Genomic DNA, 23,299 nt, shown 5'->3' on the forward strand with positions numbered 1-23,299 from the left:
TGTTGTTTTTTTCATTGTTTAGATGTTTAAAGATTCTGAGAAAGCACAGTTTAGTTCTAATGTTTAATGTTTAAACTGCAATAAATGCCATAAAACGTGTTTTTTGTCAGATATTTTGTAAACAGTGACGTTTACAACTTGTTATAGCCTACGGCAGAAATTGATTCAGCACCTAAAAGTTATAGAAACAACACTTGAAGTACTTTTCCTCAAAAATGCCAACTGGATCTTATCCAGGCTAGGCCTATTTCTATTTTGGGACTCGACTAAGTAGCCTATCCTAGTGTAGCTTTTTTCTGTAGGATTTGACAAGATAGCGGTGCGTTGCAGTGGTTTTAGAGATAAGTTCTCGGATAGTCCATTTACAGAATAGTTGATTTGGTTCAGAAATTCAGAGCTCTCTTGTGTCTACCAAGGAATTTAGATAGGCGGTTTCTACTGCCCTCGTCTGTTTTGATCGAGTTATTGACGTTTCCCACAATGCTGCCGCAGCATTCCGGAAGTGAGACGTTTATTGACAACATGGCGACCGGGCCAACTGAGAAAAGGGAGGAAAATTAGGATTTGACTGCTTCTGCACGCAGTTTTACACGATTGTTATGAATGAGGGGACACAGGATTTCACGGGATGCTGACACTGAGCTGAGAACATATTCACAGCGTTTTTTCAACGATGTCGTTTTTTAAACGGAAAGGTAAGGAAGTAGCTAGCTAGCTATATTCCCTTTCAGGCTAACGTTATCTCTTTAGTAGCAGCTAGGCGTAAAGATAGGCAACCTGACCCAAGCCCAGCAGTACCCGACAGTGAATACCGAATCTGGGTCCTGCCCGGTTGGTAGATGCTTGTGTTGCATGACAATCGTTCAGTTTCGTCCGGTGTTTAAGCACCATTTAACGAACAATGTCGAGGCTAATCCGGGTTATAACCAGTGTCAGTTTAGGTTATCTCAAATGAAAAGTCATCGAAGCTTATATGTACGAGAACTCCCCTCACCCCTAATGTAATTTAATTTCATGTTTCCATGCTACATCAACATATCTAAGGCGTCCTGTTTTACTGTGTGTCGCCTTTTCCGAGACTGCTCAACAACGGAAAGTCTAGGGTACATAAGATGTGTGATGCCGACCGAAAATCAAGTCGTTTTACAGTCTGGGCAGAAATCGGACAGATGGACTGGTTTCACGCCTGACTGATCTTACACCGAGATCCACAGAGGTGTATCTGAATCCTGTTGAATCGTTGGGACATAGCTGTTAGCTGCGAAGACATAGGATAATCTCATAAGATTGGCACAGAAACCAAAAATAAAGTATTCAAAGTTCTTAAAGCTATCAGAAAGGCCTGCTTTATAGATGATCTTTCAGTGAACTTCTCATCACTTACAGTGAAATAGTGTTCTTTTTTGTAGAGCGAACAGGTTTGTTGTAAGGCTTAAAGATGCAATGTGTTTTCCTGGCTAAACGGAAAGTGCAATATGATTTTCTATTAACTCTACCCTGACCACTGTACTTTGTTGACGCATTTCAACCATGTATTGTATGCTATATTCTTGTTCTGACTTGAATATGCTATCCTAAAACAGGCAAGGACAAAGCATGCAGTGCTGTTCTAGATGTGAAACCAACACATTTTTTGACATCAAAAACTACAAACAGCACACTTAAATAAGGATGTAGGCCTACTGCTTTGTAATATCAATTGATATCTGCTCTGTAATGACAAACATGTCTTTTCTAAATATGATTAATTTGCTATCAATCACCGATTGTCTGACTCTGAACAATACGAGAGACTTTACAATACTCATCGTCATTGTCACTAAATTCATCAGAAATCCTCAGCACCTTTGTGTTCAAATTCACCTGTGTAATGTGACAGTTTAAGGTAGATGCAGGCTTTATGATGCTGTGACCTTGCAGCCTTTTTAAGCTGTATAGCTCTATGTAGTGTAAGATTGTTTTATGAGTAAACAGTTGAACAGAATGAACATATGGTGCAAAATGTTGAGAAATCCTATCCCTCTTTCACGACTACTATGAAATGAGTATCTATTTTGCCCATCCTTTACAGTTCGGCATTGTATTGGCATCTTAATGTGTATTTTCGGATATTCTTTGTATTCCTGGAGCCCATTTTAAGATTTTTCCCATTTTGATTTTTGTCTCTACTTATTCATATTGTCCGGGAGTGAGGATAAGTTTGTGTGTGTGGGGAGGGCTACAAATGCCTGTATCATGTGAGTGAGGCCTGCCTGTCCAGTAAGGGAGCACATTCACAGATAGCTTCCACTTTAACTCATGCATTCTGGTAAAGCAGAAATGGTTTATTGCATCATATTTGCTTCACACAGATACAAGAGTGCATATTTGCCTCTGAAGTGTTATGTAGTTACATGTTTTGTATGTGCATGTTCTTTTGCCCACATATGTTTTCTATTAGTTGCATTGTGACTTGTGAAATAACTTGTTTTTAAACTCTCCAGGTCTTTAGTATGGTTACTACATGCATATGGATGCATATACTCATGCTATCTAGCATACTGTATAGGCTATTAATATACATGTTCAGTTAATGTCCTATTTGTTTCTGTGCAGCAAAAGGAAAGGATCTTGAGAGGCCTGCCGAAGTTAAAGCCAGTCGAGGTAACTGTTCAGCTGATGTGGAGAGATATTTCTGCTCATAAATGGTCATTATTTGCTGCATAGTATGTTCACAGCCCTCTTGCCTTGGACTGAGGGCAGCATGCAAGTTAATTTGACATTTTAGCATGGATTACAGAGTCGAGGCAAACCCTGCCACCTCAGCTCTACAGGGATATACTGTATGAGTGGGTGCTCATCTCTGTTACTGAAAGGGGAGTGAGAGGACATCAGGGCTATTTTTAGACAAAGTTGTGACGAATTGAACTTATTGGATTTGATTTGGATGTAAATGTTATTATAGAACCACTTAGTGTGGTTAATATGTCCCCTTCATATGAAACTGTTTGTAATGAAATGTAATAAACAGACTGTGTCTTCTATAGGCGTTGAAGGGACACCAGGCAACGTTTTCGTGTTAATTACTCATCTTCGTAAGTCGGTATATGGTTAAATGACTCATTACAGGGCGAATGAAGACTCTCTCGCCCGCCCCTACTGCCTGTAGGAAGAATATCCCGCTTGCAAGTTCAGTGTATTGTACCCGCCGACCGAAGCAGGATCAGTTTACATCCTGCATCCACAGCACAGAGGCAGACGAAACGCTAGCGATTGTTGCAAACGTGTGTATAATGGCAGAGCTGGCAAAAAAGCAGCGAAAATCCTTGACGGAAGCCGCAAAGAAAAGGAAAAGAGAGAGAAAAGCATCAGGCTTGCCTGGTGTCCCTTTAAAGCCAGGATCACATACACAAGTAAATCCTTTACAAAACATTTATGCTCCTTCTAACCAATTGTTCTCTATTATTCATTCTCTATCTCTCTCTCTCTCTCTCTCTCTCTCTCTCTCTCTCTCTCTCTCTGTCTCGTCTCGGTCTCTGTCTCCCTTTCTCTCTGACTGTCTCTCTCTCTCTCTCTCTCTCTCTCTCTCTCTCTCTCTCTCTCTCTCTCTCTCTGTGTCCTCTGTCTATCTGTTTCTCTCTCCCTCCTCAGGTCCAGTGTCCCCACACTCCCCGTCCGTCAGCCCTCGTAATCAGCATGCTATTCTGGAGGCAGCCGGCCCTAGTCATGTGGCCATCAACGCCATCTCCGCCAACATGGACTCGTTCGCACGGGGTCGCACCGCCATCCTCAAGAAGCAGCCCAGTCACATGGAGGCTGTGCACTTTGGGGACCTTGGTGCGTTTCCATTTTACCCTATCAATGTTTATCTCTTAGCACTGCCGAGAACTGCTTAAAACGGCTACCGCCACTAAAGATAAAAAGACTTTACTGAAACAGACAGTGAATTTTCTTTGGTCTATCTCTATTTTGAATTCAATACATGTTGTCCCTTCTTTATGGTTATTGTGTGCTGTTTAATAGGTTATCCTTTTTCTAAAATGGAAACTGTTCAGTCATCTATGGAGAATATGTAACAAAGTTGGTGATTATGTAGAGTGCTTCTTAATTTATGGATTCAATGTCAACACTATTCAAGGAAAGCAGAGGACTCCAGTTTAATCATGAGATTAGTGATTCCTGTTTATTGGTGTTCTGATCTGACAGTTTGACAATTGTTCTGCCCTCAAAGAACGTACTGGAAGTTTCTGTAAAGTGTGATCATTTTTTGTTCAGATTTAACTTAACGATAGCATCAGTGGCCCTCTACAAACACGCCTCCCTTATTTTTACTAGATGACCTAGGCTTATGATTCCCATGCTTACCATAGCCTAAACACTTTGATATATATTCACCTCTGGATATAGATGAATTTCATCCTGGTAAAAATTTAAGTTCTACCTAAATAAAAAAAAAAAAAGGTTGACCTTTGCATCAGCGTGGTTTATAATACTTCCCTAGCATACTTGTTAGCAAAATGTGGCAGTTAGCACTGTAACAGGTGTGTGTGGTTCCTGCTGTAATTACTGTAGTTATAGGCCGCTAGTTGGTACTGTAGCCGTCTCATTGATGAGAGGCGAGGCAGGATACCTGAGCTGCACATTTCTTGTGTTGTGAACTGGGAGGTGGTGTTGAATACCTCAACAGACGATCCTCCATGTCCTCAAAGAGTTCTGAGGCTGCGCATGACTTGGCTTGACTTGACCTCCAGGTGTTTTAACTGCAGTGCCTTTTATGTTTGTTAATGCTACAGTTGCTGTACTTACCTGAACCAGAGGCCGGCTAACAATAGGTGTCTGTTACTGTGGAAGAACCAGTGGTGCAGTGCGGGGGTGTGGGAATGCTGCGGGGCCACTATGAGCTAAGTGGCTCGCCAGGCAGTCGGGCACGCTGCTCTTGTTGGATTACTAATCCTAGTGTCTACAGTCCGCGGCGTGCACACCCTGCCTGGGACACTGGGCCAAATAATAGACATTATGTTGGACCCTGTGTCTCTGGCGGCTGCCATCGCCCCTTTGTAGACAGTGACTGACCTCTGTCTGTGGTTTCATGCTGTAATGTGATGCTGGGTCTCAGGCGAAGGGCTTCGCGGCAAGCTGGACTTTGTGACCTCCTTTGGTTGGGTTTATTGTTGTTTCTGTGTTTGGGTGTGTTGAGAGGGGCAATGGCAAAACTGCTTCAATGTGAGGCCACGGTTGACATTTGACTGCTTATTAAGTAATGAAAGTGGAACCTCCGAAGAGGCCTGCCATTGAATTTACATAGAATATGCTGGAGTTCAAAAGAGGTCAAAACAGAGGTTGTTAACTGCTTACATTTTAATAAGGTTTTGAAATCTTTGAATGTGGTGTTCATATTACTCCTGTTAAACGGATTTTCTTTGCACTTTGGCTCATGCAGCATCAGTGTTTCCCATCCATTGACTTATTTGTGGCGGCCCACCACAATATCAACATTGACCACCACACAAAGATTTTCCAGGTCCACTAAATTGTGCTTAAATCTGGTTCATCATAACCACGCTACGCTAATTTGTTAAAAACTGTTGAATTCAACTTAATTCTGCAAACCTACCCCTAGAATTCAGTTTTGTGGGAAACACTGCAGCATGTATAGAGCAGCAGGTTGTGGTATGCAAAGCTGGTTTGTAATAAAGTTCAATGACTTGTTTCATGCAGGCCGCTCCAGCGTGAACTACCAAGCCCAGGACACTCGCTCACGACTGTCCAAAACGGTGGACCAGGTCCTCCGGGACAATGTGGCGATGCCCTACTACATCCAGTTCATGGAGACGCGCTCGGCCGACCACCTGGTGCGTTTCTGGCTCGAGGCCGAGAGCTTCCGTGCCACCAGCTGGTCCCGGGTACGAGCGCACAGCCTGAACTCCGTCAAGCACAGTTCCCTGGCCGAGCCCGCGTCCGGCCTGTGCTCCCCGGGCTCGCCCGACTCCCCATCCGATGTCCGGCGGACCCTCGGCGATGCGGAGGTCGACATCCCCGACCCCTTCTCCTCACAGCCCCCATCGCGGCCCCTGACGCCCAGCCCGCAGGACGCTAACTCCCACGGCGGTGCCGCCACCGTCCTCGTCCACCGGAACTCCTTCAGCTTGGACGTGGGCCAGCGGCCCGGCACGCCCCAGCAGCTGCAGCACTCCAGGGCCGACACCCCGACCCGACAGCCCTCCTCCCGCACAGGCACCCCACTCAAGGTCCCCTCCACCAGTGCACTGAGAGACCTGTCTGACAAGCTCATGAAGAGTAAGTCAGAGTCCTGGGCTGGGAGCATGAATAGCCTCTAGGCCTCCAGACTGCTGAGGGGTATCATAAAAGAGTCATGAACACAAAGGAGTTGTATAATCAGGTTTCATTAGTGTGCCGAACTGGTCGGTACCATTACACCTTCTGCAGATTATCATAGCTATGGTGGCAGTGGAGAGAAGGGAAGAATCTGATGTTCTGCATCATGAGAGAGAGAGAAAGAGAGAGAGTGATGTGGGGTTTGTTCTGACATGTTCTTATCGTGGTTACTTTAAGTGAGTTGTTGGAACAGAGCTGATAAGTGTCAAATCGTAGATGAAATATGTGGCTACTACAACTGATAAGCCCGAACAGCTTAACAGCCTGTCTGTAGTCCTGTTTGTTGCCTCCATTATGGAGGGAAGTGATAAAGCCTGGGGCTTCTGAGGCCTTTGAAAACTCACTGGAGCTTAATGACATCACGTCAGTTCAGCAGGGCTGGTCAAGGCTGTTCAGCCCTGCTGTACAAAACAGCTAGCTGTGCGTGTGTGTGTGTGTGTGTGTGTGTGTTTTACTAGGCTGTCGGAGACATTTCCTCAGTAACCTTAATCACACTCAGCAGTACTAACACCAATGGTTAGATCTTTTTAGGTCACAGAAAGTGTACCATTAACTGAAAGAGAAAGAAAAAAACCATAATGACACTTGAAGGCTCACAATGTTCAAAGTTTGTGATGCGTCTTTCCCAGAATGTACAGTATGTAAATCTAGTATATAACAATATTTTAGAGTTTGAAAACGTTTTGTCTTTATGAAAAGAGAATAGTAGTAAATGCTGGGTCTGGTATGCCAAACAATCTTGATCAAAATGGTGCGACCCAGTGATCTCAATCTTTAAGGTCTTTGTCATTTTTAACGTGATATTCCCTCTCCTCTCCAGGTATAGAGAGGGATGCCGTGAACATTTTCACCAAGTATATCTCTCCAGATGCTGCTAGGCCTATTCCCATCACAGAGCAGATCAGAAATGACATAGTGGGTAAGGCCTCCTGTTTATTTGCAGCTCTCGCATCTCATCAGTGCGTGGTGAGCTGAAGGGTTTTGATCATGTTTGAATGCTTATTTAGACTGGTGTGCATATGCTCCAGGCTTACAGCCCTTTTGATACTGACTTAGTGTTCAGAATGTTTTTATTGATACTACAAAGCAATGTTGTGTGTGTATATATGACTCTGTGTATATGACTCTCTCTCTCTCTCTCTCTCTCTCTCTCTCTCTCTTCTCTTTCACTCACTCACACACACACACACACACACACACACACACACACACACAATGGCTTTGTTCTGTTCCTTGCGTTTCCCTCTTTTATCTCCTGTAGCTAAAATCTGTGGGGAAGACGGTCAGGTGGACCCTAACTGCTTTGTTATTGCACAGTCTGTAGTCATCACCATCATGGAACAACAGTGAGTGTCTGTCTGCGTCTTAATCCTTTGAATTACTCGTCATTTTTTACCCGTATATTTTTATGCGCGTAACATTGCCTCTTCTTAAAATCCATAACAGGCACTTGAGTGAATTCATGCGCAGCCACCACTTCTGTAAATATCAGATCGAGGTGCTGACGAGCGGATCCGTCTTCCTGGCGGACATCTTGTTCAGCGAGTCTGCCCTCTTCTACTTCTCTGAGGTGAGAGCAGAGATGTTGTCAGATGTTGGGGGTCTGCTACTAAGACAGCTGATATTGCAGAGACTCGATTCAGACCAAAATTTGTATACACTTTCAATAAGAATGTCTTAGTAATACCTTTGATTTTATGTTTTCACCCACATTTAAGAAAGACAGCAGTGTAGCAGACCTACGTAGTTAACTGAAAATGTGTTGACACTGACATTTACAACCTATCTTACTCATGTTGATTAATTAGTTCATATTTTCCCCGAAGTGTGCATTCATGAATTGTCTCCTTAGCAAAAAAATATTATGTCGTGCTCACATGCCTCTGCCCTGTCAAACTAACGCATGTCCAAGTACACTCAAAACTAAGTTGATGGCATGAATGACTGGAGAGCAAACACCAAGCCAACAAGCCTTGAGCCAAGCAGCTTATACCACAAAAGAAAGCCAATCATTTTGTGAGATAACTATAAGGGCCGTGTAAAATAAATAATCTTTCACAATTGTCGTAATCAAGGTAAAAGTTTGAAATAATAATGTGATTTGAAGTTGTATGGCCCAGCTATACTCTGTTGGCTTCTCTCCTTCATTTCATGGAGACCGATAGGCATTAGAAGGAAGCCTGGCCTAATGAAGGGTGTGGGCTCCATGCAAAAGGGAAGTTCTGGGAAAGCAAACGCTCTGGTTTCCCCTCTGTCCCCTCTGCAGTACATGGAGAAGGAGGAAGCTGTTAACGTGTTGCAGTTCTGGCTGGCTGCAGACAACTTCCAGGATCAGCTTGCTGCTAAGAAAGGCCAGTACGATGGTCAAGAGGCCCAGAACGATGCCATGATCCTCTATGACAAGTAAGGCTCTCTGTTTCTCTGTTTGCATATAACTGCATCCAGGGGGGAGGAATGGAGTAATTCCCTGCCATCTTTTTAGCTTATGTTATGTGTTAGCAGTACAAATATTTTGACACCCAGCCTAATTGTAAAACAGGTCTGAGTTCAATCTGACTTCCCCCGCTGATCTCTCTCTTTCTCTCTCTCTCTCTCTCTCTCTCTCTCTCTCTCTCTCTCTGTCTTTTGCAGGTATTTTTCTCTCCAAGCCACCAACTCTCTGGGGTTCGACGACTCGGTACGAATGGAGATCGAGTCCAACATCTGCCGGGAGGGCGGCCCTCTCCCTGACTGTTTCACCACTCCCCTGAGGCAGGCCTGGACCACCATGGAGAAGGTAGCGTAGCACCTCAGATTCAGAACCCACCAGGACAGTTTGTGGCCTCTACATGTCAGACTTGCGTTCCCCTAGTTTGTTATTTGAGCTAGAAAACAAGGTACAGCTGGACTTATACATTTATGAAAAAATAACATGCATGAAGCAAAAGAAAAATAAACATCTTTCTCTCTTGCAGTGAAGGACATTATATAGATCAATCTTGCGTTCTGTTCCTGTTTCAAGTTCATTATCATGTAATGTTTGTTTTTGTCTTATCTGCAGGTCTACCTGCCTGGCTTCTTGTCTAGTAACCTTTACTACAAGTATTTGAGTGACCTTATCAATTCGGTGCGGGCGGATGAGTTTGTCGGGGGGAACGCGGGCGCCCCTGGAAACAGTGTGCCCTCGGACAACGACCGAAGCACAAATGTCTCTGAGGGGTCACAAGCCCAGGTAACCACCCCAGTCCACCCCAGCTTCCCGGTGATGGCCACTTGCTCTCCATTCGCTGACCTCTGAATCTGTGACATTTGATTGGCCTGCTCTCATGTGACCTTTTAGTTCAGGTCACTGGAGAAATCCTCCTGTGTAAATGTTAGTGGACCAGAGATAGAGAGGGCACACGTAGTATCCACTGTGTTGAATAACAAATGACAGCCCTTTGTTTTTGTTTTACACTGTAAGAAAACAGAGATCGCTTTAGGACGGATATCTTATGCCAAGGTAACAAGGGGACACCATGTCTTCTCCATAACCTTTCAGCTGTGTAGTTGTGTGTACATCCCACCTATTTTGAGGCAGCTATTCTCCTTGTCCCCCATCGCTGTTCCCTAACATAGCTCTTGTATTGACAGTGATTGAGTGTGCTGTAGCTATGTCTATCTCTAATATATGACTCATCTCTTGACAGCAGGGTACCAAAAGAGCAGCCATTAAGATTCTGAAGAACTTTGATGAGGCAATTACTGTCGACATCGCAAGTCTGGATCCAGAGTCATTGTACCAGAGACCCTATGCTGGGTCAGTATTAACTCTTACACATTTAATTCTCTGTATAATTATTATAATTATTTATTGTAATAATTATAGTGTAATTATCTACTTCCCTCCTCAATAGCAGTACATCAAGATCATATATATATATATATACACAATCTATGAAACAATTAATGTTTCATTGAAGAACATTATTTACATTACTACTGCTTCTCAAGTAAAACTCCAACACAGACAAAGTTGGGACATTGTGTAAAATGCAAATAAAAATAGAATGTGATAATCTACACAACTCATAAACCCTTATTTAGCTGCAAAAAGGACGTAGACAACACATCAAATGTTGAAAATGACAAATGATGACACACACACACACACACACACATTGTACATACATACATAAGAACATATGCCCTAGATTCAAATAAAAGACTGAGGGCTCTATTTTAATGGTCTGAAACGGCAAAACGCAAGTGACTTTGTGGGCGGATCTTGGGCGCTGCTGCTATTTTACCGGCGGGATAATTGACTGTTGCGCCCGACGCAAATCTAAAATGGGGTGGTCTGAAGTAGCTACATTAATCATGGGTGTGGTTTGGGCGTAAAGTACAATAAACCAATCAGAGCGTCATCTCACATTCCCTTTAACAACAGGCACGCTTGTTCCATAGCCGATTGCTATTATGGTGGCGTATTTGCCAGGCGCAGCCAGGAGCGTTCACAGCGCTATAATCACTGTTCAGTTGGGAACGGTTAGCTATTGATTTTTCCTCTTGACAAAATGTAATGCAGAATTGTCACAGTCATACTTTCCGATGTTTTGGGATCACTCTCACTGAATCACAAGGTTATGAATGCATGGTGATATTTTTGCAATGTACAATGTAATCTAACATACTCTCCCGTGCTGCCGCTGGGGCATTTGGGTTAAATGGCATCGGCATGCAATTTAACATCATGTCACCTTAAGTCCTCTAATATTTTTCATAATTTATGTCATCAACACATCCGTGATTCGTGAAAAAAGGGGAACGCTAGATTTATGCCTATTTTTTCACATCTTAATGGACACCACACTGATTACCCTGGAGTGGTAATATTTTTCTTTGAAATTATGTATGGTTTACAGAAATGGGAACTACGATGTATAGATGAGAGGAGCGAAGTGTGCGTTGCGCAGCACAGGCAGCCAAGCAAGGGCTCCTTACCCTAGGCAACTCAACAACGAGAAACAGTTTCCAAGTTGACCTAACTTTCAACTCTGCACAGTATCCCATTAACTGCATGACAGTAGGCTATTTACATTTATTTTCTGTTAAGTAGAGTTTGTAAACACGTTATCATCAACTTAATGCACGCACAACATTTGTTTGAGCAGGAGAGAGAATAACAATGAATGGATGCAGCAACTACAGAAATTGTAGCCATACTTGCTGCTTTCTTGTACTATCTATGGTTGCTGGTTAACAGCACATAAAAGCTGATTTAGGCTAATTCACTAACTCAAGACTTCAAGGCCATCATGGATATAAAACGTTTTTTTGAAAATAACGAAAGGATGGAGGGAACATAACAAAGATTGGCGTTATTTCAGATGGGCTACAACAAGGTAGGCAAAATTATGGTGCTTAAAACCTTAGCGCAGCTGGAATAATGTTTAGGCTGATGTTAAAGCGCACACGATGTTTAAAGCCATACACAACAGTAAACTGGAACAAAACTAAAGGTAACTTTAGCCTTTATATGGCTGTATAAAGTTGTCCAAATGAATAGGTCATAATTAGGCGTTGTTGTTGTAAAGATATTGCATGTAGATGTTGTACTATATAGGCTACAAAATTTTTAGGTCACCAATGCACAAACAAAACCGGGAAATGGACAAATATTATCAAGGCTTTGAATGTTTCCGTCTGTGCACGGGGGTGTCTGTAGATTGGTGTGCATAGCATTCATTCATGCAGGCCTGTGGTCATGCATGCGCCCTTAAAATAGCATCTGCATTTGCGCCACAGACTTTAGACCAGGGAGTTCAGTGAACGTTTGCGCCGGAACACGCCCCGTCTTTTCGCTGAACCGCCCCCGTGGGCGCAATCGAATTCCCTAATTTACAGGCATGTACCTGTGGAGGGAAATTCCAATATGCGCTGACTGCAAAATAGGAAAGACAAAAGCGTGAGTATACAAAGTCAATTGTGCTGGGACGCAAGATAGAGCCCTGAATGTCTGAGAGTGTGAGAGTGGCCTCAGGCGCTGTAAGTGGGAGATGTTCTATGTACTGTTCATTAAGAGATGCCGTCTCGCCCTTCTGTTTAGAAGAATGACGTTTGGAAAGGTGAACGAGCTTGGTCAATTCATTAGAGAGGCTGAACCGGAACCTGATGTGAAGAAATCTAAAGGTGAGACACAGACACACACACACACACAGTGGCACATAATGGGAGACATCAAGTAGACTAGAAGAAGAAAAGTGTGCCATACTTGGAAAGGAATTTATTGTTTCCAGCCAGTCCATAGTTTACTTACCTCTGAATGAACATGAAGACTTGTTAACTCTGAAAGTGGGGAATAAAATACTCCGATTCATACAGTCTCTCCTTTTCTCTCTGTGTGTTTCTCTTTGGCTGTATCTTATTCTCTCACAGGTTCCATGTTTTCTCAAGCAATGAAGAAATGGGTGCAGGGAAACTCAGACGAGGTGAGTCGGTTTGTCATTGTTGCTCATTATATTGTCTGAACAATACAGTTTGTACTTTTCAATTCTTTCATTTACTGCTATCAGAAGTGCCCATTATAAAATAGATTATAAAATAGAATAGTGTAGTCATTCAGGATGAACCACAAATGTATCTCTTTGACCACTGTGTTTGTGCTAACTCAGAGGAGCTGAGGGTTGTGATGTGGCCTCATTGTGCTGTTGTAATTGTGGGCAATTGTAGGCGCAAGAGGAGATGGCCTGGAAGATAGCGAAGATGATTGTGAACGATGTCATGCACCAGGCACAGCACGACAGCCCTGGAGTCAAATCCACTAAGGTACAACGGGGATGTCATTTGACTGCACATTTACATAACAAGCCACACAACTCCAGCAAGCCAAAGCCCTGCTTTTGGTGCATAACGGGAATGAAATCTGTTCTGACCGTGGTATCAGTGTTTTGGATATTAATTGACTGGATTTGTAAACAAGCACTTACAATATTTCAATACCAACATTTTATTTGAAGTCTTTGGTCTGCATAGCATATGGAAGAGAGATACACATTTTATACTATTACCGGTATTATGTACTAACCTTTGTTAAAAGCAGGAATAGCAATAAACTCTTTAAAGTACTGGTGGGATGTTGATGAAGTGAAAAGTGAGCAGTCTGAAAACAGTTAAGTTACATATACAGTTGGGCTCATAGATTTACGTACCCTGGCAGAACTTGCAAAAAATGTGTACCTTTCGTTAAGTCAAGTCAAATAAGTCAAGATTCAACAACATAGCAATTAAAAATATGATAGGTTATCTCTGTTCAAAAGTTGACAAAAGTAGTTCTTAATATTGTGTACTGAAATCTTTAGCATGAATGACGGCTTTCAGTCTTTTGTGATGGTTGTGTATTAGTGTCTTTATTTTCTCAGATGGTAAAGATGGCCATTGTTCTTGACAAAAAGCCTCCAAGTCCTGTAAATTTGAAAGCTCACACCCCCCAAACATCAGAGATCCACATCCATGCTTCACAGTAGGGATGGTGCACCTCCTGTCATAGGCCTTGTTGAGTTCTCTCCAAATGTAGCCTTTATAGCTGTGACCCATTTAAATTCAATTTTGGCCTCATCCCTCCAAATGACTTTGTTCCAGAAGTTCTGAGGCTTGTCTAAGTGCTGTTTGGCATACTGTAAGAGTGGTGTTTTGAGGCATTGGCGCAGTACTCACTTTTTCTGGCAACCCGACCATGCAGCCCACTTTTGTTCAAGTGTCTCCTTATTGTGGATCTTGAAACTATCACGTTACTCTCTTGCAGTGAAGCCAGTGCAGGGGTGTCCCTCTCTGCCTTCAAACACTCCTGAAGACCCAGCTCTTCAGAGAGTACCTCCTCTCTTAGCACTACCAACAACTGCACATGCTTAATCTAGCACTTATCACTAGACTATCCTCCTAAAACTGTCACTTGATTCTATGCCAGAAGTACTTATTGCTGCACTATGTCATTGCTGTACAAATGTCTGAAGCCTGTATTTCAGATGAAGTAGCTTGAGGGTTTTCCTTTGCATCCTGACCAATTTTCCTGGCAGTTGAGGCTGAAATCTTTGTTGGTCTCCCTGACTGTGCCTTAGTTTTAACCAAACCACTAATTCTCTGCTTCTTTATCAGACTTTGAATACTACTGACTGGTATTTTCAAATCTTTGGCTTTATATACTTCATGCCGTTCGTTCAACTTTTCTTGCAAAACTGTTACAGCTCCTTTGCTTTCCTTAGGACTCAATAGCAAACAAAGTCAGCAGCCTTGGGTGTGATGTGAAGAGGTCTCATAAGAGCTTACAGAACTCAATGACTATTCATACACAGGCAGTAATTACAATCAAACCGGTCACAAGTTTCAAAACTTACCTAGTAGCCAATTAAACCTGGGTGAATCAATGTATGAACATTCAAGAGTATATAAACTGTTGATCACGGCCATTTGGATGACCATCTGGGTTTCCATCCAACTTTTTAACGCACATTTTAATCATTCGAGTAAGAAATCCTGACTAGAAACACTTAAATTGTGCATTCAATAATGGATTTGCTCAAAGGATTATCTCTCGATTTGCATAAGGCATAACTTCATGGAAACAGTTTATTAGCGTTCACACTTGTTGCCTTTCTACCAGTGTTTCCATTAACATTTCCCTGACGACCTTACGTTTTGATCCCACAGCTGAAGAATCTCCATTTTAAACTTGCGTATCATAGTTTAAATGTACGCAGACGTGCATATTCTTATGACACATGGTATATATAGGCTATAATTGTAATTGCAATAATTTAAATTGTGAATTAAGCCTTTGTCAGTGTTTGTTTGCCTTGTTTTGTTTGCCTCAATTAAAAAAAATGAACAAAATGGCTACATCACATATTACAGTACGCTGTTAGCTATGAAATCAATTATCCGCTAATTTAATTTATAGATGTAAGCATTAGATTCTAGCAGCAGTTATTTTTAGTTTTTCCTTTTTCAGTTCACTTAATGTGTAAGGACTAGCTGAGGGTAATGACCAGGATATACCAAATACCAAGATGGTTTAAAGGATATGTGATTGGGTTAGTGTCAGGGGAGAATGACCATCTTCCAACCCAGTGCAGCTCTTGTGTCCATGGATGGCACTGCATGACTATATTTAGAATATTTTATCGGGAACATATTAATAATAATAATAATAATTATTACATTTTATAATAATAATAACATTTTAAGGAAACATATTTTCCTGATTGTGTGCTTGCATGATGCTTCCATATCCTAACAGTCAGTTTGCTTCTGTGTGCAGCTATGACCTTTGTATCATGAAGAACCAAAGTCGCTGTCCTTCCCTTCCCCCTCGCTATAGCCTGGAGCTGAGCGGCGACGTGTGTCATGTGATTGACCTGCACACTCCACACAACTGCTAGAACAACTTTCCTTATGAAGATGTGATCAAGGCATTCCATGACTTCCTGCATTTGGCTGCGCTCTATTGGAAGGAGGTGGTGTGGATGGAAGGGAGCATGTTTCTATCTATGTTTCTCAGTACAACAACAAAAAGAAGAAGAAGAAAAACAAAGAATCATCCACCGTCTCCATATCAAGCACTAAGAAGACTTTTTTAAGGATGTGAGACAAAATCAGTGCGCAGCCAAGTGAGAGAAAAAACAAAGACGTTGCACAACAGCATCAGACGTTACTGAACAAAGGCCTGAGGGAAGCGTGCTGGGAGGAAAATTTGTAGGCTGCAGAACTTCAAAAAGCCTCGGTGTTGATATTCTGCTGTTACTATGCCAACCGGGAAGGAAGGGCACAGGCAGGGACGTGAAGGAGACTTCCAGTCGTAGTGATGTAGACCAGATCATTCACCATATTCTCCTCTCCCTCCCTCCCTCCCTCTCTCTCTCCCTCCCTCCCTCTCTTACTCCTTCTTTCCATTTTTTCCTCTCCCCAGGCCATCTCTTCTGCTCTTCCTCCTGACCATTCATTCCTTTTAAAAGAAATCCTTGAAATTGTGATGCATTTTTTTTTAATGAAAGAATTACTATTTGTGGATAGGCTCCATGTCCAGAATTATTTACAAATGTAATTCTTTGCTCTCCTGGAGTAAAACTTTCTTTGTTGTACTGGTCATAGAAGTGAAGTCATTTCCTCTTGTGTAAGGTTCAGGTGAGCGTTATAGAGTCTCTATAACACTGGAATGGACATCACTGATCTTCAAGTCTGGCAAAAGCTCTGCCTGCTACTTGTAGCAACTTCCTGTCACCTTCCCACTGATATAGGCCATTGTTTTTTTTATGTAATGAAAAAGGTTCAACTCCAGTGGACTGAAGTGCTAGTTGCAATGTAAAACTCCAGGCTGTGTTCTATAAAGATGTAGATTTCTGGTTTATCCCATGTATTAATGTTAGTTATTTTATGGTGGTTGTTGTCCTTTTTTGTTTTGTTTTTGTATGATATGGAAAACCAATGTTAAAAACATGTCTCATTGATGACTGTTCATTTACAAAGTGTACTCAGTGAATATAATGTTAAGATTACGTTGGACCTCATTGAGATATGGAAAAGAACCAGAAAAAGACTTTTGGTACTATGTACCTGTAAAATGTTTTGACATATATATATATATATATATATATATATATATATGTGTACCTAATCTATAATATATTTAAATTGTGTTTGATTTAAATACATATATTATTGAAATGCTGTATCTTGTCATTATTTGGAGTGTGAATTTGTAAAGAACTAAAAAGCTCAGACCATTTGTAAAACTGTAAAAGATATACTTAACAAAGTACATTAAAATAAGCATATTCATTTTGTACTTTCTATAAATAGTTACATCCTGAAAAAGTCAAAAGGTCAAGCAGGTGCCTCTTTCAGAGAAAGGTTACATGAAGCACCCAGATGATGGCGCTCTGGTCCACGTCGTGTGAAATGAGTCAAATCATGTTGAAAGTGAAGCTGTATATGGATCATCATACCGCGAAGGTAAACTAAGGTAGACGCCTTTACGGCTGGTGCAGAGACAGCTGACAGTTAAGCAATAGGAAAATATTGTTTCCCCTCAATTAGGTTGTTTTTTTACCAGCGTAATTGCCTATGGTCATTACGCATGGACTATGCACGTTGTGGTAAAGATTTCTAGGTAGCCCTACACTTGTCACAATCACATGAATTGTAAAAAAAGATGATAAAAGATAAATGAAAACAATGAGCGCAGGTAGGTTTCCGTTGTCCTGTGAGGATACTCACGAAAACATCCCACTTGAGGAGGAGACGCCCACTCCAGCGCGCGACGCTGGCCATGTATTCTAAACTTGATCAAGCCTCCTGCTGGAAACCACGCTTACGCACAAGCTCTCTCAACTGAACTGAACCTACAAGTCAGCTGCCGGGACAAGTGGACCGTTGCAATAGAACTGAATTGGAATAGCCCTATTTTACCTTTTATATGCCAGCAAAGAGGTCGAGACCAATATTCTCAAAAGGCTAGGAACTACACAGCCGCAAGATGACAGTTGCGCGTGCTCCGTGAACGGTGTTTAGCTTATGTTTAGGGTGTGACAAACGTTTCCGTCTGCACCTGTTAATGACTATACAATTTTAGACATTATATCTAATGGAAAATGTTTTACAGAAGAATCCTAACCCTGGCAACATGGGACTACTCATTCTTTAGAAATTGAATTTGTGAACTGAGGCGGTAGTTTTATTGAACACATGCGCGGGGCGTTCATTTACCTTTTTGGTGCATTTGTCGATAGAAGGGCAATATTTTTCACAATACGAGTGATGGTTATCTGATTTTAGACTACTGGAGTGCTTCTTTTTGTCTACCTGGGCAAGTGAACTCCAAATGCATTCATTGCTGGATAGAAAGAAGAAAGAAGCCGGGGTTGGGTTTGATCTGTCTCCGAGCCTGTTTCCCCAAGCCGCGAGGATGTTCAGCTGTGTTGGTTGCTTTTGGGTTCTCCTGTCGTCCGCCCTTGTTGCTGTCTGTAGTTTCAGTTTTATCTCACCTGCATGGATAGTGAAGGACCACCTGAAAAATAAGGATTCTGTGAGCTTCGGGTTACTTTGGCATTGCTCCGAGTCTATGGACCATATGTACAGATGTTACACTTTTGGCGGCCTCGGAAGATTTGATGAAATTCCGTCCAGTTCGTGGCAGGTAAAGTGATGTGAAAAATATGATGTTATTTAGGAATGGACTTGTGTGGACGGACTGTCACTTTTACCTCTTGATAACTGGTAGTTCCACTTTTCCATAGTCTTGCAACGAAAACACCTTATTTTCGAGACACTGTTCTTGTGATATGACTGTAGCCTAAATATGGCGTCATACTGTGCAAAACAAGTCCCTATGGTCATAATATGCATCTGAATTATTTAAAAGGCTAGGAAGAGGATGCAGTGTCGTGATGGGGCCAGTGCACTTATGTAAATCAGTATGTGGCAGGTGCCTCTGAAGGTGTTTATGTAAATCAGTTTTTAAGATTAATCTCCACAGTTCCAGATGGGATGCAGTAAATCTCAGAACCCAAGGTCTGTTTTTGTCATGTCACATCATATAACTTCCCTACTCAAATTTATTGTGTGTTGTGTGTACTATGAAAGATGACCAATATTCCATGCCTGTCACCTGTGCCAAGAGTCCAGTAATTTTCACAACCACATTTACAAGTGTTCTGACTGACAGATTTGAATGTATCTGCCAGAACCCATTAGAGAGGAAGTCATTGTGTTTTGTGAGTCTTGACTAGCCCTTCGTGCTTATTTTAAGCAAATATGCACTGTAGAGAGGTATGTCCCATTGTCTCATACTGTATTTGACTGACAGTAGGGGAGAGGCAGTCATTTTAAGACACTGGCTTCCCAAATGATTGAAACAATGAAGATTTTCATGTGTTATTTTTCTTGTAAAATATGTGAAACTTGTGATACAGATTAGAAAGATGTGATATTGTTTGAACAGAAATGTGTTGGCCCATGCTGGCCAGGTGTGTAAGCTTTGCATGTCTGGAAGTTTCTGCAGTTTTGAACACTTCAGTAACTTATTAATTACTTTTTGTTGGCTTATCTGTGCAGCTGGCAACATTTAATATGGACTGATAGTCATCAAGGGCCCACATTCACATTTGTTGATATTATCATCAGCAATTAAGTAACTACCTGCAAATAAAATGCCCCCGCAGAGATTATTTCCAGTGTTTATAGTTTAAAAAAAACTTCTCTATCATTGTCATTAAAAAAACATTACAAGTATTTAGGCAGAATATTATGTATTATATATATATTAGAATATTATGTATTATATACTGTATTCTGATTGAGTTTCTAGTTTAGACCTCTAGCTATAAGGTCATTTTCCCAAATAAGAATTAGTTCACTTTGCATTGTAAAACACGCTTACTCTTGGTACTCTTGGAGACTTTGGTCCATAAGTTATATTCTAAGGCCTTGATGTACACTTCATAAGGAATTCGAAAATATAAGGCCAGCCCTGGCATTTGACTGCATAGATCAGCATATTAAAAGGCTTCCTCTAAGCTCAAAACTCCACAGACAGACAGAATTTCTTCACAGTTCAGCCTGGATGCTTTGTTGTTGCAGATTCCTACAGAGCTGGCCAATTCTTAAATAGGCTCTTTTTATTTCAGATTACAGAGCACAGAGAACAGGCCGGTTAGACCCCCCTTTGTGTCAGAAAAAGCACTCACTTGCCTCTGCTACACTAGCAACCTTTCCAGTTATGATTTATGCATGAAGACAAAAAAATTAGCATTTGAAAGGAGATATTAATAAGTTGCCATTTTTTTTATTGTGGGATTATGGGCGGAGCAGAGTAAGATGCATCTTTTTTTTTATTCTCAAGGAGTTCTTCTGAATCAGGAAAACAGCAGTCTGTTTATGGCTGAAAGTTATGTGAATGCAGTTAGTGGACAGATCCTCTGGCTGCATTCACAGTAGACGCCTGGCATCCTCACTGTTTTCTTTCTCTGCTCCTCTATCTCCTTATGCAGTACTTCAGCATATGTATTTTGTCAGTTTATCTGGGTTAGCAGGTTTGGCATTGGTATGGAGTGCAGCGACATGCCCTCAGTGTTTGTTTTGCTTTGCATACATTTTCTCAAGCTGTCTCAACCGCTTTGCCATACAATCAGCAACACCTTGTCATTTCCAGAGCGATTCCCATTCTGTCCCTCTGTGTGAATTGCTGACAGGGGCAGTATTTTTGCTATATCATATTTTGTACGTGGATGCATCCATGAGCACCATGCATGAAGCACTGTGGTGGAGGGGAAAGCAGCATACCCCCATGGCCATTAATAAAGGTGAGGAGGGACCCATTAAATTTTCATCCCGCGTACGTCTTGGGGTCCTGGCACGACTCATTGATGTGCAGATTATTCTTCTGTGTTCTCGGCCTCCTTTTCAGCGCGCTCCGTCGACCTCTCGCCATTCGTTGCCACTTTGCTGGCGATGTGTGGGTGGCCCACCAACACATCTCCCAAGCCTCCACAAGGCCCGAGCAGACTCTCTTTTCACTGTCTGTCAATGAAGGCCTCGGACCTTTGAGTGGTTGGAATAGTCAAACGTAATTCCCAGGGCCCCCGTGAATAAAGGGCTTCGTCTAAACACATGCCTCTGCTAGAGCATAGATATGAACTCAGCAGACTCAGAGATTACACACCTGCCGAACATAGTCACCTGGAGCTTCTCTCACCTGCTCAGATTCATGTCCCTTTAAAAAGGAAGCACTTCTGTAGTGCGGTGTGTGGCTGACATGATGGATAGGGGTTAAGCTCTTTGGCACTCTGGGAGTAGTATATTCTACCCATATAGAGCCCATACTTTGAATGATCCTCTGCCTCTTTGGGTCGACCTGTGTATCCCCTCTCTCCATGTTTTTGAAGCCCTCATATGAAACCCAGTCACAGAACAGAGTTGGCTTGCCCTCAGGTCATGCTCCCAGCCTGTAGGTGCAATGCTGACTCCCTGAGTGTCCCTCATGGGGCCTGGGACGCATTAGCTCTACTCATTCATGAATGACTTGGATGACAAAAGCAAGGACAATCCAGACAAGATGGCTGATTCCATGACATACTCTTAAGACCAATGATGTTTGTAAGTTGCTCTTGATTTTGTCAGTATTGAGTCGTTTAATTTCTGAACATAATGGCTTCCATCAGTGCCCCCGTCCCTTGAGGCTGTCTTAATGGAAATTGACATTTTGTCCCATGATGGCTGTCACCGCATATTGTAGATTGCAGTAATCCAGAACCGCATGAATTCTATCCTCCATAATCTGACTCTGTTGCTTTTATGGCTGTTTGAACTCCTGGACCCTGGTGCAGATGGCCTACCCTGCTGTGTGTTGATGTGAGTAGGAGGATGACGAGTTCTGTTGTTAGTGCCAGAGTGAATTTCTGTAATGTCTCAAAAGTTGCTCATGTTGTTGTTTGGCCAATGGCTGATATTGGCTTTTCTGCTGCAAACCCCTGATCAGGAGCATGCCGGGTAAAACTCCAGTGCTCTTGTTGCTCAGCACTCAGAGAATAAATACAAACTATTGTATCTTTCCAATCCAATACACTAGCCTTTTAATAGGATTCCATTCTCTTCTTGTAATTGTAGACAGAAAGTTTGTCATAGTCTCTCTTGTCACTTTTTATGTGAGTGGCCATGAAATAAAAACAGTACAACAGATTACTTTACCCTGACTTTCTCTCACATGTACTAATTCATCAGGTCATTTTTCATTTTTCAGGTAATTTTATTCCAGGCTCAACCGCATAAATAACCAAAAATTCTTCGAGAGAAAGGGGTTCTGTCTGGTTTGTGGTTTGGAGACATATTTTGATATGACAAATCACCAGTTTAGGTTATTTCCATCTCTTCCCACCTTTTCCCCACCCTTGTCTTTGCTCTTTTCCCTGCTGTATATCATATCACAAGGAGCCAGTCATTTCCTTCTTCTGAACCTGTTAGAGTCTGTGCCTGCGGAACCGAACTGCGCTAGCCGTGAGTTTTTATCGCGCTCGCTCACCACTCTGATGGCTAATAAAATGATGGATGAGACCCAGTCTCTATCTCCGCCAGCCGACCCAAAACAAGGGAGCAGAGTGGGGAGTGGCAAGAGTCGTGCACGAGCAGCATCAGAGAGCTGAGGACCCTGGGCCCAGCATCCCACAAGAGCGCACATATTAAAATGGACTGGGGAGTCAATGGATTCCCTGTCAGGCGGAGATATACAATGCCTTGGCCTGTGCACATTCACAGTAGAGGCCATGGATAGAGAATAAGTATTGAGATCGAAACCATTCATGGCACCCGTCATAGAGAGTCAAAGGGCTTTTCTCTCTATAGATTAACAGCGTCCCAGCCCAACATCTTTCACCTCAGGGTATGGTGCCTGTTGTTGTTGGATCTGTGCCATGCTCACTCATGAACAGAGACCTCAATAGACTTTGGCTTTCAGCATGGCCAATGGAATAGTCCCACTTATGGTCAGAGTTGTTGTTTGTTGGTGGTGTTTCAGATAGACATGGACAACATTTCTAGATGAAATATAGAGACAGTCTGTGTAATGTTAGTCTTTTTGTTACTTTAAGAGGATGTCTCAGAAAATATTTTAAAGGGAAAAAATGAAGAATATCATTTGAATATTAATGTTAATGTTGTGAACTATCAGATGGACAAAACATTATTGTCACAGAAAGTGTGGTTTACTGATATCAGTAATGAAGAATATCATTCGAATATCTCACTGCAGATAGATAAAATGATGCTGGGGAAAAGACAGGGAAGTAATGTGTTGCATTATTTCACCACATTCACTATTTTACCCAGAAAATGCACAGATTCAGAGCATCCTCTTTGCACTTGAACCAAATCAACCAACAGTGAAGGAAACAAAGGTCGCCAGACAGACCATTGTGTAATA

General features: G+C 42.1%; 2 protein-coding genes across 5 annotated transcripts in view; both read left to right on the forward strand.

The window, feature by feature from the left end:
* The first annotated feature begins 490 nt into the window (after positions 1-490).
* Positions 491-17,052, forward strand: akap10 (A kinase (PRKA) anchor protein 10). Of its 4 annotated transcripts, none has more exons than XM_048237714.1 (15): positions 491-695; positions 2,596-2,643; positions 3,631-3,816; positions 5,698-6,276; positions 7,196-7,294; positions 7,637-7,721; positions 7,822-7,945; positions 8,642-8,778; positions 9,007-9,151; positions 9,416-9,586; positions 10,044-10,153; positions 12,443-12,525; positions 12,772-12,824; positions 13,066-13,161; positions 15,650-17,052. In XM_048237714.1, the coding sequence occupies exons 1-15, from the start codon at positions 674-676 to the stop codon at positions 15,653-15,655; spliced, it is 1,944 nt and encodes a 647-aa protein (XP_048093671.1). In that variant the 5' UTR covers positions 491-673; the 3' UTR covers positions 15,656-17,052. The 4 variants fall into 4 exon arrangements, with proteins under 4 accessions (XP_048093671.1, XP_048093673.1, XP_048093672.1 ...); XM_048237716.1 differs by having other exon boundaries at positions 12,446-12,525; XM_048237715.1 differs by having other exon boundaries at positions 10,047-10,153.
* Positions 17,053-17,651: 599 nt separating this feature from the next.
* LOC125312264 (transmembrane protein 211) overlaps positions 17,652-23,299 on the forward strand; it is a 99,667-nt gene continuing 94,019 nt past the window's right edge. Inside the window, exon 1 of the mRNA XM_048270717.1 lies at positions 17,652-18,523. Coding sequence (XP_048126674.1) covers positions 18,209-18,523 — 315 coding nt within the window. The 5' untranslated portion in view covers positions 17,652-18,208. The remainder of the gene's footprint in view (positions 18,524-23,299) is intronic.

This window comes from Alosa alosa, chromosome 2 (assembly GCF_017589495.1).
Source record: "Alosa alosa isolate M-15738 ecotype Scorff River chromosome 2, AALO_Geno_1.1, whole genome shotgun sequence".
NCBI lineage: Eukaryota > Metazoa > Chordata > Actinopteri > Clupeiformes > Clupeidae > Alosa > Alosa alosa.